The sequence below is a fragment of the Hippocampus guttulatus genome, chromosome 13, assembly GCF_054856545.1.
Source record: "Hippocampus guttulatus isolate MCC_2025c chromosome 13, RoL_Hgut_1.0, whole genome shotgun sequence".
Lineage (NCBI taxonomy): Eukaryota > Metazoa > Chordata > Actinopteri > Syngnathiformes > Syngnathidae > Hippocampus > Hippocampus guttulatus.
In genome coordinates, this window is record NC_141273.1 from 12,347,501 (window position 1) to 12,363,240 (window position 15,740).

The 15,740-nt window shown below is 37.7% G+C and overlaps 1 protein-coding gene across 1 annotated transcript in view; it reads left to right on the top strand.

Moving 5' to 3' along the window:
• pole2 (polymerase (DNA directed), epsilon 2) overlaps positions 1 to 3,895 on the top strand; it is a 5,852-nt gene extending 1,957 nt beyond the window's left edge. Inside the window, exons 8-19 of the mRNA XM_086128141.1 lie at positions 40 to 96; positions 167 to 215; positions 845 to 917; positions 1,268 to 1,440; positions 1,772 to 1,861; positions 1,946 to 2,000; positions 2,106 to 2,165; positions 2,242 to 2,319; positions 3,157 to 3,265; positions 3,343 to 3,519; positions 3,635 to 3,702; positions 3,785 to 3,895. Of these exons, the coding sequence (XP_085984267.1) occupies positions 40 to 96; positions 167 to 215; positions 845 to 917; positions 1,268 to 1,440; positions 1,772 to 1,861; positions 1,946 to 2,000; positions 2,106 to 2,165; positions 2,242 to 2,319; positions 3,157 to 3,265; positions 3,343 to 3,519; positions 3,635 to 3,702; positions 3,785 to 3,803 (1,008 nt within the window). The 3' untranslated portion in view covers positions 3,804 to 3,895. The remainder of the gene's footprint in view (positions 1 to 39; positions 97 to 166; positions 216 to 844; positions 918 to 1,267; positions 1,441 to 1,771; positions 1,862 to 1,945; positions 2,001 to 2,105; positions 2,166 to 2,241; positions 2,320 to 3,156; positions 3,266 to 3,342; positions 3,520 to 3,634; positions 3,703 to 3,784) is intronic.
• The last annotated feature ends 11,845 nt before the right edge of the window (positions 3,896 to 15,740 follow it).

Genomic DNA, 15,740 nt, shown 5'->3' on the forward strand with positions numbered 1-15,740 from the left:
ATTTGCGTGTTCTTTTTTTTCTTCTTCTTTCTTTCAAAGGGGAAATTCTATTTGGAGGATCCAACTGGGACAGTTGAGCTCAATATGTCCAAAGCAATATCCTTTCTTTCAATTCTTTTAATTAGTCCAGAAATCAAGTTGCTATTTGCCTTAATTCTGCTTGCACCAGTTTCATAACGGCCTTTACACCGAATACAGTTTCGTACTGGCTGAGGGTAAGACGAATGATTTTTATTGTGACAGCGACATCGCTAGCAATGGCGAACTGACCAATTGCGTGAATCCTTATCCAACCGAAAAATTTGAAGGAAAATGTGTTCCAAAAGTCTAACCTGGAAAACTGAGAAAAGCTTGTTCGTGTGTATGGAAATTTGGTGGATAGTACACAAAATAGGAACTTACCGATGCAGGCGCGCTCACTAAATGCAAGGTTTGCGTTTCGAAAGATGCGCAAAAAACAGGCATGTTAGTTCTTGGCAACCAAAAATATCCTCTTGAAAATAACATTTTGATTCGTCATTCATCATAACGTTAGCTCATGTGGCAATTTTGGGCTCCTGCATTATTATACTTGCCCACCAGGTGGAGGTTCTACTTAGCAAGCAGCGAAAATGTCCCACCTTTGACTGTTTACTGCAGGCATCCCTGAAGTTGCGACTGAAATGATATGACGGTTTTCTCTGTTGTCCATCTACCAACCAAATTGTCGGGTAATCAAAAATCAAAAAGAAGGACGCTGTATCTCCACAAGTCCCCTGGAATATGGCCCCTCTTGCCTCATGTCATCAAGGCTTGTCTATGCCAACGTAGATTGAGCTCAATATTTTGACCATGTGTCTTTCAGGCTGGTACGAGGACTCGGTGTTCCATGTCAATGGTTTTGGCACGCCGCCTGTAGAACCTTCATCAGCTACACGGTATAATTGATTAAACATGTACCCGTACATAAATTTTCGGACCCGCTTCATCCTCACAAGGGTCGCGGGAGGCGGGGTGCTGGAGCCTATCCCAGCTGTCTTCGGGTGGTAGGCGGGGGACACCCTGAACCGGTTGTTCAATCAGCCTGCCATGCATGTTTTTGGAATGTGGGAGGAAACCGGAGTACCCGGAGAAAACCCACGCAGGCCCGGGGAGAACAGCAAGCCATTTTTTTTTCTTCCACCCGTGTTGAAATAGAAATATATACAATCTGCTGGTCGCGCGTCAGTGTTGCGGTGAGAGCACCGCGTGTCTTAACAATGCCGACGGGGCTCTCTTCTGCCGCCAGAGCGTACTTCGGCAATGTGAACTTTTTCGGCGGTCCGTCCACGACGTCGGTGAAGGCGTCGGCCAAGCTCAAGCAGCTGGAGGAGGAGAACGAGGACGCCATGTTTGTTTTGCTTTCCGACGTGTGGCTGGACAGCGTGGAAGTGATGGAGAAGCTCAACCTCATGTTCTCGGGTATGCCAGCTGCTCCGTTCCAATTAGTAGGGACGAGAAGTGCACGAGCATGTAACGTGGTAGCTTGTGAGCACCCCAATGTGCATTGAAATGAAGGCAAAAATGGGAACCCCCCCCCCCCCCCCCCAAACTTCAATTCAGTTTTCATTCTGTCATGAGCACGCTTTCTATGAGTGCTGGTTTTCTCATTCGAAAACACGTGACAATTTTACTACTTTGACGACAACTCCTAATCCGACTGTACTCGATGAACAATTTATTATTTAACTGTAAAGTGGCATTCAAGATATTGTAACGTTGATAATCTACCATTTGAACATTGTGTCACCAGGCTACGCTGCGATGCCTCCCACCTGTTTCATCTTTTGTGGAAACTTCTCTTCTGTCCCGTATGGAAAAAATCACATCAAGTCACTTAAAGGCAAGCTTCAGGCAACACTTCAGTCACGATCAAATGAGAAATCAGTGTTTCACTTTGCCGTTTTTTGTCTAATTCTCTTTGTAGAGTCGCTGAAGGCATTAGCTGACAGCATATGTGCACACCCGAATATACTCAACAAGTAAGTGTGTGTGCTTTGCACATTTTAAAGCTTTTTTTTTTTTTTTGCCATTGTTAACATTGCACTTAGTGCCTCACTGCCATTGTCCTCATCTTGAACCTGCAGCAGTCGTTTTGTGTTCGTTCCCGGCCCCGAAGATCCAGGCCCGGGCACCATCCTGCCACGGTAACGCTCACATTTTTAATCCGAAAAACAACAAAGCAGCCAAGAAATTGCCGAGTGATTTATGTCTCCCACTTAGACCTCCGCTGGCGGATCACATCACCGAGGAGTTCAGACAGAGGGTTCCTTTCTCCGCGTTCACCACCAACCCGTGCAGGTAATTGTGCGGCGCGCTGTAGTGCATAACGTTAGCGTGAAGGCAAGGCAGCTGAAAGTTATATCACGCATTTCATACACCAGGTAGCTTTGCTTCACAAAGTTACAAACATTTTCAAAGAATTTAAGACGTTGAAAACAAAAACAACAACTTAATACATTAAAAATTTTCGTCCAAAAATGCCTTACTATACATGGTCATTTTTTTTCGGCTAAAAACGCCTTACTATTCATGGTAGTTTTTTTCGGCTAAAAATGTTGTCCAAAAATGCCTTACTATACATGGTCGTTTTTTTCGGCTAAAAACGCCTTACTATATATACGTGGTCGTTTTTTTCGGCTAAAAACGCCTTACCATACTACTACATAAATTACTAAAGGAGCAAACCGCGCAAGAATATGATTTGGAGAAAATTGATTAGAGAAATATTCTCCAAGACTTTAATCCAATGAGGGGCAGGTGGGGCAAAGCATTTACATTGACTTCACTTCTGTTGGCAGCTAAATGCATTTGCGTCTAGCTAGCATAACAGCTAAATGCTAACGCACCATATTTGCTTTGAACTCTTGGCTCCGCTAATTGATCCGATTCTCAGAACGCTCCCGTGTTTATATTCCATGATCACTTCTTAATTCGGTGAGTTGTAGACCAGTAGCATCATTTTAAAGTCTATTCTCCAGCTTTAAGATGATTAAACTGTGAGTATTGTTGTATGCATTTGTTGCCACAATTACCGCAGCATTGTGCGAGTTTTGATAGCTTCGGCATTTTGTATCGTTGTTTTGTAAAGTGAACATTCACTTTTTGGTTGGTTTGATGCTGTTCGTGTTCTTTCAGAATCCAATTCTGTAGCCAAGAGATCATAATCATCCGTGAGGACCTGGTCAACAAAATGTGCCGAAACTGCGTGAGGTTGCCAAACACCAATCTGGACATACCCAACCATGTGAGTGTCTTACAAAAAATATATATATATTTTAAGTCCCACGTTGGCACTGATGACGCCGCTGCTGTTTTTGTCAGTTTGTCCGGAGCATCCTGTCGCAGGCTCACCTGGCCCCGCTGCCTCTCTCCATCACTCCTGTGTTTTGGGCTTACGACTACACCCTGCGTGTGTACCCCGTCCCCGACGTGGTGGTCTTTGCCGACAAGTACGACCCATTCAGCGTCACGCACTCCGACTGCCTTTGCGTCAATCCGGTATGGCAGCTTTGGCATAGTTTTGTGGCATCTGAGTGTGATTCATGGACCGTAGTAAAATGTCAACTTAATTGTGAAATGTGATTGATGAAAATTGCATTCATGACTTTACCAGGGCTCTTTCCCAAGAAGTGGTTTTGCATTCAAGGTGTACTATCCATCCAACAGAACATTTGAGGACAGGTAAGAACTGTTCAGTACATTTGTTTAAGAAAAATAATCCACACCAAGCTTGTAACATTACTGCTCTCTTTTGTTTCCACAGCAAACTTCAAGGACTTTGATGGGATTATATATATTTTTAATTGTACATGAAGTTATAAATATTTGTATTTTTGTAATGTTTTAAATAATAAAATGTAGTCTGTCTAAGTCATTTTCCATTTTCCATCATAAAACCTTTATTAACTGTACAATACCTCTCGAGTGTGTCAATCATAACCGAGCATTGTTTTTGGAAGTAAAATTATGCTATACCAAATGTGGCCTGGGAAAATGAAATTTAGTCCAACAAAAGAAAAATCATTTTCTGTTCTGTACGTTTGCACACAAAAAAAAACGACCATGTATAGTAAGGCGTTTTTAGCCGAAAAAAAACGACCATGTATAGTAAGGCGTTTTTAGCCGAAAAAAACCACCAAGTATAGTAAGGCGTTTTTGGACGAAATTTTTTGCCGAAAAAAACGACCATGTGTAGGAAGGCGTTTTTAGCCGAAAAAAAACGACCATGTATAGTAAAGCGTTTTTAGCTGAAAAAAACGACCATGTATATAGTAAGGCGTTTTTGGCCGAAATTTTTAGCTGAAAAAAAGACCATGTATAGTAAGGCGTTTTTATCCGAAAAATTTTTTTGGCTAAAACAACATTTTTAGCCAAAAAAAACGACCATGAATGGTAAGGCGTTTTTAGGTGAAAAAAAATGACCATGTATATATAGTAAGGTGTTTTTGGATGAAAAAAACTACCATGTATAGTAAGGCATTTTTGGACGAAATTTTTAGCCCAAAAAAAACGACCATGTATAGTAAGGCGTTTTTGACCCAAAAAACGACCATGTACAGTAAGGCGTTTTTAGCCGAAAAAAACGACCATGTATAGTAAGGCGTTTTTGGACGAAATATTTAGCCGAAAAAAAACGACCATGTATAGTAAGGCGTTTTTAGCCGAAAAAAACGACCATGTATAGTAAGGCGTTTTTAGCCCCAAAAAAACGACCATGTATAGTAAGGCCTTTTTGGACGAAAAAAAACGACCATGTATATATAGTAAGGCGTTTTTCGCCCAAAAAAACGACCATGTATAATAAGGCGTTTTTGGACGAAATATTTAGCCGAAAAAAAAACGACCATGTATAGTAAGGCGTTTTTAGCCGAAAAAAACGACCATGTATAGTAAGGCGTTTTTAGCCGAAAAAAACGACCATGTATAGTAAGGCCTTTTTGGACGAAAAAAACGACCATGTATAGTAAGGCCTTTTTGGACGAAAAAAACGACCATGAATAGTAAGGCGTTTTTAGCCGAAAAAAAACGACCATGTATAGTCAGGCGTTTTTAGCCCAAAAAAACGACCATGTATAGCAAGGCCTTTTTGGACGAAAAAAACGACCATGTATAGTAAGGCGTTTTTGGACGAAAAAAAACCCGACCATGAATAGTAAGGTGTTTTTGGATGAAAAAAACGACCATGTATACTTAAGGCATTTTTGGACGAAATTTTTAGCCGAAAAAATACGACCATGTATAGTAAGGCGTTTTTGAACCAAAAAAACGACCATGTTTATTGTAAGACGTTTTTAGCCGAAAAAAAACGACCATGTATAGTAAGGCGTTTTTGGACGAATTTTTTAGCCCAAAAAAAAACGACCATGTATAGTAAGGCCTTTTTAGCCGAAAAAAACCACCATGTATAGTAAGGCCTTTTTGGACAAAAAAAACGACCATGTATAGTAAGGCGTTTTTCGCCGAAAAAAACGACCATGTATAGTAAGGCGTTTTTGGACTACATTTTTAGCCGAAAAAAACAACCATGTATAGTAAGGCGTTTTTAGCTGAAAAAAACGACCATGTATAGTAAGGCGTTTTTAGCCGAAAAAAACGACCATGTCGAGTAAGGCGTTTTTAGCCGAAAAAAACGACCATGTATAGTAAGGCGTTTTTAGCCGAAAAAAACGACCATGTATAGTAAGGCGTTTTAACCAGAAAAAAACGACCATGTATAGGAGGGCATTTTTGGACGAAATTTTTAGCTCAAAAAAAACGACCATGTATAGTAAGGCCTTTTTGGACGAAAAAAACGACCATGTATAGTAAGGCGTTTTTAGCCGAAAAAAACGACCATGTATAGTAAGGCGTTTTTAGCCGAAAAAAACGACCATGTATAGTAAGGCGTTTTAACCAAAAAAAAAAACGACCATGTATAGGAGGGCATTTTTGGACGAAATTTTTAGCCCAAAAAAAAACGACCATGTATATAGTAAGGCGTTTTTAGCGGAAAAAAACGATCATGTATAGTAAGGCCTTTTTGGACGAAAAAAACGACCATGTATAGTAAGGCGTTTTTGGACGAAACCTTTAGCCGAAAAAAAACATGTATAGTAAGGCGTTTTTAGCCGAAAAAAACGACCATGTATAGTAAGGCGTTTTTAGCCGAAAAAAACAACCATGTATAGTAAGGCGTTTCTGGACGAAATTTTTAGCCGAAAAAAACGACCATGTCGACTAAGGCGTTTTTGACCAAAAAAAACGACCATGTATAGTACGGCCTTTTTGGACAAAAAAAACAACCATGTATAGTAAGGCGTTTTTGGACGAAATTTTTAGCCGAAAAAAACGACCATGTATAGTAAGGCATTTTTAGCCGAAGAAAATGACCATGTATAAGTAAGGCGTTTTTAGCCGAAAAAAAACGACCATGTATAATAGTAAGGCGTTTTTGGACGAAACTTTTAGCCGAAAAAAAACATGTATAGTAAGGCGTTTTTAGCCGAAAAAAGCGACCATGTATAGTAAGGCGTTTTTAGCCGAAAAAAACGACCATGTCGAGTAAGGCGTTTTTAGCCGAAAAAAACGACCATGTATATTATAGTAAGGCGTTTTTAGCCGAAAAAAACGACCATGTATAGTAAGGCGTTTTTAGCCGAAAAAAACGACCATGTATAGTAAGGCGTTTTAACCAGAAAAAAACGACCATGTATAGGAGGGCATTTTTGGACGAAATTTTTAGCCAAAAAAAAACGACCATGTATATAGTAAGGCGTTTTTAGCCGAAAAAAACGATCATGTATAGTAAGGCCTTTTTGGACGAAAAAAACGACCATGTATAGTAAGGCCTTTTTGGACGAAAAAAACGACCATGAATAGTAAGGCGTTTTTAGCCGAAAAAAAACGACCATGTATAGTCAGGCGTTTTTAGCCAAAAAAAACGACCATGTATAGCAAGGCCTTTTTGGACGAAAAAAACGACCATGTATAGTAAGGCGTTTTTGGACGAAAAAAAACCCGACCATGAATAGTAAGGTGTTTTTGGATGAAAAAGACGACCATGTATAGTAAGGCGTTTTTGAACCAAAAAAACGACCATGTATAGTAAGGCGTTTTTAGCCGAAAAAAAAACGACCATGTATACTAAGGCGTTTTTGGACGAATTTTTTAGCCCAAAAAAAAACGACCATGTATAGTAAGGTGTTTTTAGCCGGAAAAAAAACGACCATGTATAGTAAGGCCTTTTTAGCTAAAAAAAACGACCATGTATAGTAAGGCGTTTTTAGCCGAAAAAAAAACAACCATGTAAAGTAAGGCATTTTTAGCCGAAAAAAATGACCATGTATAAGTAAGGCGTTTTTAGCCGAAAAAAAACGACCATTTATAGTAAGGCGTTTTTGGACAAAATTTTTTGCCAAAAAAAACCGACCACGTATAGTAAGGTGTTTTTAGCCGAAAGAAACGACCATGTATAGTAAGGCAATATTTGGACGAAATTTTTAGCCAAAAAAAACCGACCATGTATAGTAAGGCGTTTTTAGCCGGAAAAAAACGACCATGTATAGTAAGGCCTTTTTGGACGAAACTTTTAGCCGAAAAAAAACATGTATAGTAAGGCGTTTTTAGCCGAAAAAAACCACCATGTATAGTAAGGCGTTTTTAGCCGAAAAAAAACGACCATGTCGAGTAAGGCGTTTTTGGACGAAAAAAACAACCATGTATAGTAAGGCGTTTTTGGACGAAATTTTTAGCCGAAAAAAACGACCATGTATAGTAAGGCGTTTTTAGCCGAAAAAAACGACCATGTATATAGTAAGGCCTTTTTGGACGAAAAAAACAACCATGTATAGTAAGGCGTTTTTGGACGAAATTTTTAGCCGAAAAAAAACACCATGTATAGTAAGGCATTTTTAGCCGAAAAAAATGACCATGTATAAGTAAGACGTTTTTAGCCGGAAAAAAAACGACCATGTAAAGTAAGGCGTTTTTGGACGAAACTTTTAGCCGAAAAAAAACATGTATAGTAAGGCGTTTTTAGCCGAAAAAAACGACCATGTATAGTAAGGCGTTTTTAACCGAAAAAAACGACCATGTCGAGTAAGGCGTTTTTGGACGAATTTTTTAGCCGAAAAAAAACGACCATGTATAGTAAGGCGTTTTTGAACCAAAAAAACGACCATGTATAGTAAGGCGTTTTTAGCCGAAAAAAAACGACCATGTATACTAAGGTGTTTTTGGACGAATTTTTTAGCCCAAAAAAAAACGACCATGTATAGTAAGGTGTTTTTAGCCGGAAAAAAAACGACCATGTATAGTAAGGCCTTTTTAGCCGAAAAAAACGACCATGTATAGTAAGGCCTTTTTGGACGAAAAAAACGACCATGTATAGTAAGGCGTTTTTCGCCGAAAAAAACGACCATGTATAGTAAGGCGTTTTTGGACAAAATATTTAGCCGAAAAAAAACGACCATGTATAGTAAGGCGTTTTTAGCCGAAAAAAACGACCATGTATAGTAAGGCGTTTTTACCTGAAAAAAACGACCATGTATAGTAAGGCGTTTTTAGCCGAAAAAAACGACCATGTATAGTAAGGCGTTTTTAGCCGAAAAAAACGACCATGTATAGTAAGGCCTTTTTGGACGAAAAAAACTACCATGTATATAGTAAGGCGTTTTTAGCCGAAAAAAACGACCATGTATAGTAAGGCATTTTTGGACAAAATCTTTAGCCGAAAAAAACGACCATTTATAGTAAGGCGTTTTTAGCCAAAAAACCCCACCATGTATATATATATATAGTAAGGCGTTTTTGGCCAAAAAAAAACGACCATGTATAGTAAGCCCTTTTTGGACGAAAAAAACGACTTTGTATAGTAAGGCCTTTTTGGACGAAAAAAACGACCATGAATAGTAAGGCGTTTTTAGCCGAAAAAAAACGACCATGTATAGCAAGGCCTTTTTGGACGAAAAAAACGACCATGTATAGTAAGGCGTTTTTATCCGGAAAAAAAAACGACCATGTATAGTAAGGCGTTTTTGGACGAAATATTTAGCTGAAAAAAACGACCATGTATGACCATGTAAGGCATTTTTGGACAACATTTTTAGCCCCAAAAAAACGACCATGAATAAATAGTAGGTCGTTTTTAGCCGAAAATTTTGGATGAAAAAAACGACCATGTATAGTAAGGCGTTTTTACCTGAAAAAAACGACCATGTATATATATAGTAAGGCGTTTTTGGACGAAAAAAACAACCATGTATATATATAGTAAGGCGTTTTTGGACGAAATTTTTAGCCGAAAAAAACGACCATGTATAGTAAGGCATTTTTGGACAACATTTTTAGCCCAAAAAAAACGACCATGAATAAATAGTAAGGCGTTTTTAGCCGGGAAAAAAATGACCATGTATAGTAAGGTGTTTTTGGATGACATTTTTAGCCGAAAAAAAACGACCATGTATAGTAAGGCGTTTTTAGCCGAAAAAAACGACCATGTATTGTAAGGTGTTTTTGGATGAAATTTTTAGCTGAAAAAAACGACCATGAATAAATAGTAAGGCGTTTTTAGCCGGAAAAAAAAACGACCATGTATAGTAAGGCGTTTTTGGACGAAATATTTAGCTGAAAAAAACGACCATGTATGACCATGTAAGGCATTTTTGGACAACATTTTTAGCCCCAAAAAAACGACCATGAATAAATAGTAAGTCGTTTTTAGCCGAAAATTTTGGATGAAAAAAACGACCATGTATAGTAAGGCGTTTTTACCTGAAAAAAACGACCATGTATAGTAAGGCGTTTTTGACGGAAAAAAACGACCATGTAAGGCATTTTTAGCCGAAAAAAACGACCATGTATAGTAAGGCATTTTTGGACGAAATTTTTAGCCGAAAGAAACGACCATGTATATATATATATAGTAAGGCGTTTTTGGACGAAAAAAACAACCATGTATATATATAGTAAGGCGTTTTTGGACGAAATTTTTAGCTGAAAAAAACGACCATGTATAGTAAGGCATTTTTGGACAACATTTTTAGCCCAAAAAAAACGACCATGAATAAATAGTAAGGCGTTTTTAGCCGGGAAAAAATTACCATGTATAGTAAGGTGTTTTTGGATGAAATTTTTAGCCGAAAAAAAACGACCATGTATAGTAAGGCGTTTTTAGCCGAAAAAAACGACCATGTATTGTAAGGTGTTTTTGGATGAAATTTTTATCTGAAAAAAACGACCATGGATAGTAAGGCGTTTTTGGACAACATTTTTAGCCCAAAAAAAACGACCATGAATAAATAGTAAGGCGTTTTTACCCCAAAAAAAAAGACCATGTATAGTAAGGCATTTTTAGCCGAAAAACAATGACCATGTATAGTAAGGCGTTTTTGGACGAAAATTTTAGCCGAAAAAAACCACCATGTATAGTAAGGCGTTTTCAGCCGAAAAAAACGACCATGTATAAGTAAGGCGTTTTTAGCAACAAAAAAAAAACGACCATGTATAGTAAGCCGTTTTTGGATGAGATTTTTAACCGAAAAAAACGACCATGTATAGTAAGGCGTTTTTAGCCGAAAAACAATGACCATGTATAGTAAGGCGTTTTTGGACGAAAATTTTAGCCGAAAAAAACCACCATGTATAGTAAGGCGTTTTTAGCCGAAAAAAACGACCATGTATAGTAAGGCCTTTTTGGATGAAAAAAAACGACCATGTATAGTAAGGCGTTTTTGGACGAAATTTTTAGCCAAAAAAAACGACCATGTATAGTAAGGCGTTTTTAGCCGAAAAAAACGACCATGTATAGTAAGGCCTTTTTGGATGAAAAAAAACAACCATGTATAGTAAGGCGTTTTTACCTGAAAAAAAACGACCATGTATAGTAAGCCGTTTTTGACCGAAATTTTTAGCCGAAAAAACCCACCATGTATAGTAAGGCGTTTTTAGCCGAAAAAAAATGACCATGTATAGTAAGGTGTTTTAGGATGAAAAAAACGACCATGTATGGTCAGTTTTTAAGCCAGAAGAAACAACCATGATAAATAAAAAAACACAACTCCACTGCTCCATGTGGTGCTTTGGCTCAGTGGTAGAGTGAGGGAGTCCCACACCAGAGGTTCAGTGTTTGATCCCTGTTTGTTGCAACAAAGTTTACTCTTTAACCACCACATACAACTTTTTTGAGGAAAAACACAAAACAACCCAACGGTTCATTGTGGTGGGTTAGCTCAGTGGTAGAAAGCTCAAGTCCCAAATCCAGCGGCTGGGTGTTCGATTCCCAGTTTTTGCAACAAGGTCATGTTTCTTTAACCACCATTTGCAGCTTTATTGAAGAAAACACAAAACACCAAGAAGTTATGTGGTGGTGTGGCTCAGGGGTAGAGAAACCACCTTCCAAACTAGCGGTTGGTTGTTCAATCCCCAGAGGTTGCAACCATATCCCTTCTTTCTTTGACCAACATGATAATTAAGGAGTATTGAAGTCATTTTTTGTATCGTAAGGCGTTTTTTGCCGAAAAAAACGACCATGTCGAGTAAGGCGTTTTTGGACGAAAAAAACGACCATGTATATAGTAAGGCATTTTTGGACAAAATTTTTAGCCGAAATAAACGACCATGTATAGTAAGGCGTTTTTAGCCGAAAAAAACGCCCATGTATAGTAAGGCGTTTTTGGATGAAAAAAACGACCATGTATAGTAAGGCGTTATTGACCGAAAAAAACGACCATGTATAGTAAGGCCTTTTTAGCCGAAAAAAACGACCATGTATAGTACGGCGTTTTTAGCCGAAAAAAACGGCTATATATAGTAAGGCGTTTTTGGATGAAATTTTTAGCCGAAAAAAACGACCATGTATAGTAAGGCGTTTTTAGCCGAAAAAAACGACCATGTATAGTAAGGCGTTTTTAGCCGAAAAAAACGGCTATATATAGTAAGGCGTTTTTGGATGAAATTTTTAGCCGAAAAAAACGACCATGTATAGTAAGGCGTTTTTAGCCGAAAAAAACGACCATGTATAGTAAGGCGTTTTTGGACGAAATTTTTAGCCGAAAAAAACGACCATGTATAGTAAGGCGTTTTGGATGAAATTTTTAGCCGAAAAAAACGACCATGTATAGTAAGGCGTTTTTAGCCGAAAAAAAACGACCATGTATATAGTAAGGCGTTTTTGGACGAAAATTTTAGCCGAAAAAAACGACCATGTATAGTAAGGCATTTTTAGCCAAAAAAAATGACCATGTATAAGTAAGGCGTTTTTAGCCGAAAAAAAACGACCATTTATAGTAAGGCGTTTTTGGACAAAATTTTTAGCCCAAAAAAACCGACCATGTATAGTAAGGTGTTTTTAGCCGAAAAAAACGACCATGTATAGTAAGGCATTTTTGGACGAAATTTTTAGCCAAAAAAAAACGACCATGTATAGTAAGGCGTTTTTAGCCGGAAAAAAACGACCATGTATATAGTAAGGCCTTTTTGGACGAAACTTTTAGCCGAAAAAAAACATGTATAGTAAGGCGTTTTTAGCCGAAAAAAACGACCATGTATAGTAAGGCGTTTTTAGCCGAAAAAAAACGACCATGTCGAGTAAGGCGTTTTTGGACGAAAAAAACAACCATGTATAGTAAGGCGTCTTTGGACGAAATTTTTAGCCGAAAAAAACGACCATGTATAGTAAGGCGTTTTTAGCCGAAAAAAACGACCATGTATATAGTAAGGCCTTTTTGGACGAAAAAAACGACCATGTATAGTAAGGCGTTTTTAGCCGAAAAAAAACGACCATGTATATAGTAAGGCGTTTTTGGACGAAAATTTTAGCCGAAAAAAACGACCATGTATAGTAAGGCATTTTTAGCCAAAAAAAATGACCATGTATAAGTAAGGCGTTTTTAGCCGAAAAAAAACGACCATTTATAGTAAGGCGTTTTTGGACAAAATTTTTAGCCCAAAAAAACCGACCATGTATAGTAAGGTGTTTTTAGCCGAAAAAAACGACCATGTATAGTAAGGCATTTTTGGACGAAATTTTTAGCCAAAAAAAAACGACCATGTATAGTAAGGCGTTTTTAGCCGGAAAAAAACGACCATGTATATAGTAAGGCCTTTTTGGACGAAACTTTTAGCCGAAAAAAAACATGTATAGTAAGGCGTTTTTAGCCGAAAAAAACGACCATGTATAGTAAGGCGTTTTTAGCCGAAAAAAAACGACCATGTCGAGTAAGGCGTTTTTGGACGAAAAAAACAACCATGTATAGTAAGGCGTCTTTGGACGAAATTTTTAGCCGAAAAAAACGACCATGTATAGTAAGGCGTTTTTAGCCGAAAAAAACGACCATGTATATAGTAAGGCCTTTTTGGACGAAAAAAACAACCATGTATAGTAAGGCGTTTTTGGACGAAATTTTTAGCCGAAAAAAAACGACCATGTATAGTAAGGCGTTTTTGGACGAAACTTTTAGCCGAAAAAAAAACATGTATAGTAAGGCGTTTTTAGCCGAAAAAAACGACCATGTATAGTAAGGCGTTTTTGGATGAAATTTTTAGCCGAAAAAACCCACCATGTATAGTAAGGCATTTTTAGCCGAAAAAAATGACCATGTATAAGTAAGGCGTTTTTAGTCGAAAAAAAAACGACCATGTAAAGTAAGGCATTTTTAGCCGAAAAAAATGACCATGTATAAGTAAGGCGTTTTTAGCCGGAAAAAAACGACCATTTATAGTAAGGCGTTTTTGGACAAAATTTTTAGCCAAAAAAAACCGACCATGTATAGTAAGGTGTTTTTAGCCGAAAAAAACGACCACGTATAGTAAGGCATTTTTGGACGAAATTTTTAGCCCAAAAAAAAACGACCATGTATAGTAAGGCGTTTTTAGCCGGAAAAAAACGACCATGTATCGTAAGGCCTTTTTGGACGAAACTTTTAGCCGAAAAAAAACATGTATAGTAAGGCGTTTTTAGCCGAAAAAAACGACCATGTATAGTAAGGCGTTTTTAGCCGAAAAAAAACGACCATGTATATAGTAAGGCCTTTTTGGACGAAAAAAACAACCATGTATAGTAAGGCGTTTTTGGACGAAATTTTTAGCCGAAAAAAAACGACCATGTATAGTAAGGCGTTTTTGGACGAAACTTTTAGCCGAAAAAAAACATGTATAGTAAGGCGTTTTTAGCCGAAAAAAACGACCATGTATAGTAAGGCGTTTTTGGACGAAATTTTTAGCCGAAAAAAACCACCATGTATAGTAAGGCATTTTTAGCCGAAAAAAATGACCATGTATAAGTAAGGCGTTTTTAGCCGGAAAAAAAAGACCATGTAAAGTAAGGCATTTTTAGCCGAAAAAAATGACCATGTATAAGTAAGGCGTTTTTAGCCGAAAAAAAACGACCATTTATAGTAAGGCGTTTTTGGACAAAATATTTAGCCAAAAAAAACCGACCATGTATAGTAAGGTGTTTTTAGCCGAAAAAAACGACCATGTATAGTAAGGCATTTTTGGACGAAATTTTTAGCCAAAAAAAAACGACCATGTATAGTAAGGCGTTTTTAGCCGGAAAAAAACGACCATGTATAGTAAGGCCTTTTTGGACGAAACTTTTAGCCGAAAAAAAACATGTATAGTAAGGCGTTTTTAGCCGAAAAAAACAACCATGTATAGTAAGGCGTTTTTAGCCGAAAAAAAACGACCATGTCGAGTAAGGCGTTTTTGGACGAAAAAAACAACCATGTATAGTAAGGCGTTTTTGGACGAAATTTTTAGCCGAAAAAAACGACCATGTATAGTAAGGCGTTTTTAGCCGAAAAAAACGACCATGTATATAGTAAGGCCTTTTTGGACGAAAAAAACAACCATGTATAGTAAGGCGTTTTTGGACGAAATTTTTAGCCGAAAAAAACCACCATGTATAGTAAGGCATTTTTAGCCGAAAAAAAAACGACCATGTAAAGTAAGGCGTTTTTGGACGAAACTTTTAGCCGAAAAAAAACATGTATAGTAAGGCGTTTTTAGCCGAAAAAAACGACCATGTATAGTAAGGCGTTTTTAACCGAAAAAAACGACCATGTCGAGTAAGGCGTTTTTGGACGAAAATTTTAGTCGAAAAAAACGACCATGTATAGTAAGGCGTTTTTAGCCGAAAAAAACGACCATGTATAAGTAAGGCGTTTTTAGCAACAAAAAAAAAAACGACCATGTATAGTAAGCCGTTTTTGGACGAGATTTTTAACCGAAAAAAACGACCATGTATAGTAAGGCGTTTTTAGCCCAAAAAAACGACCATGTATATATATGCCTTACTATACATGGTCGTTTTTTTCGGCTAAAAATTTCGTCCAAAGATGCCTTACTATACATGGGAGTTTTTTTCGGCTAAATACGCCTTACTATACATGGTCATTTTTTTCGGCTAAAATTTCGTCCAAAAACGCCTTACTATACATGGTCGTTTTTTTCGGCTAAAAACGCCTTACTATACATGGTCGTTTTTTTCGGCTAAAAATTTCATCCAAAAACACCTTACTATACTGTACATGGTCGTTTTTTTCGGCGAAAAACGCCTTACTATACATGGTCGTTTTTTTCGTCCAAAAACGCCCTACGATACATGGTCGTTTTTTTCGTCTAAAAATTTCGTCCAAAAACGCCTTACTATACATGGTCGTTTTTTTCGGCTAAAAACGCCTTACTATATATACGTGGTCGTTTTTTTCGGCTAAAAACGCCTTACCATACTACTACATAAA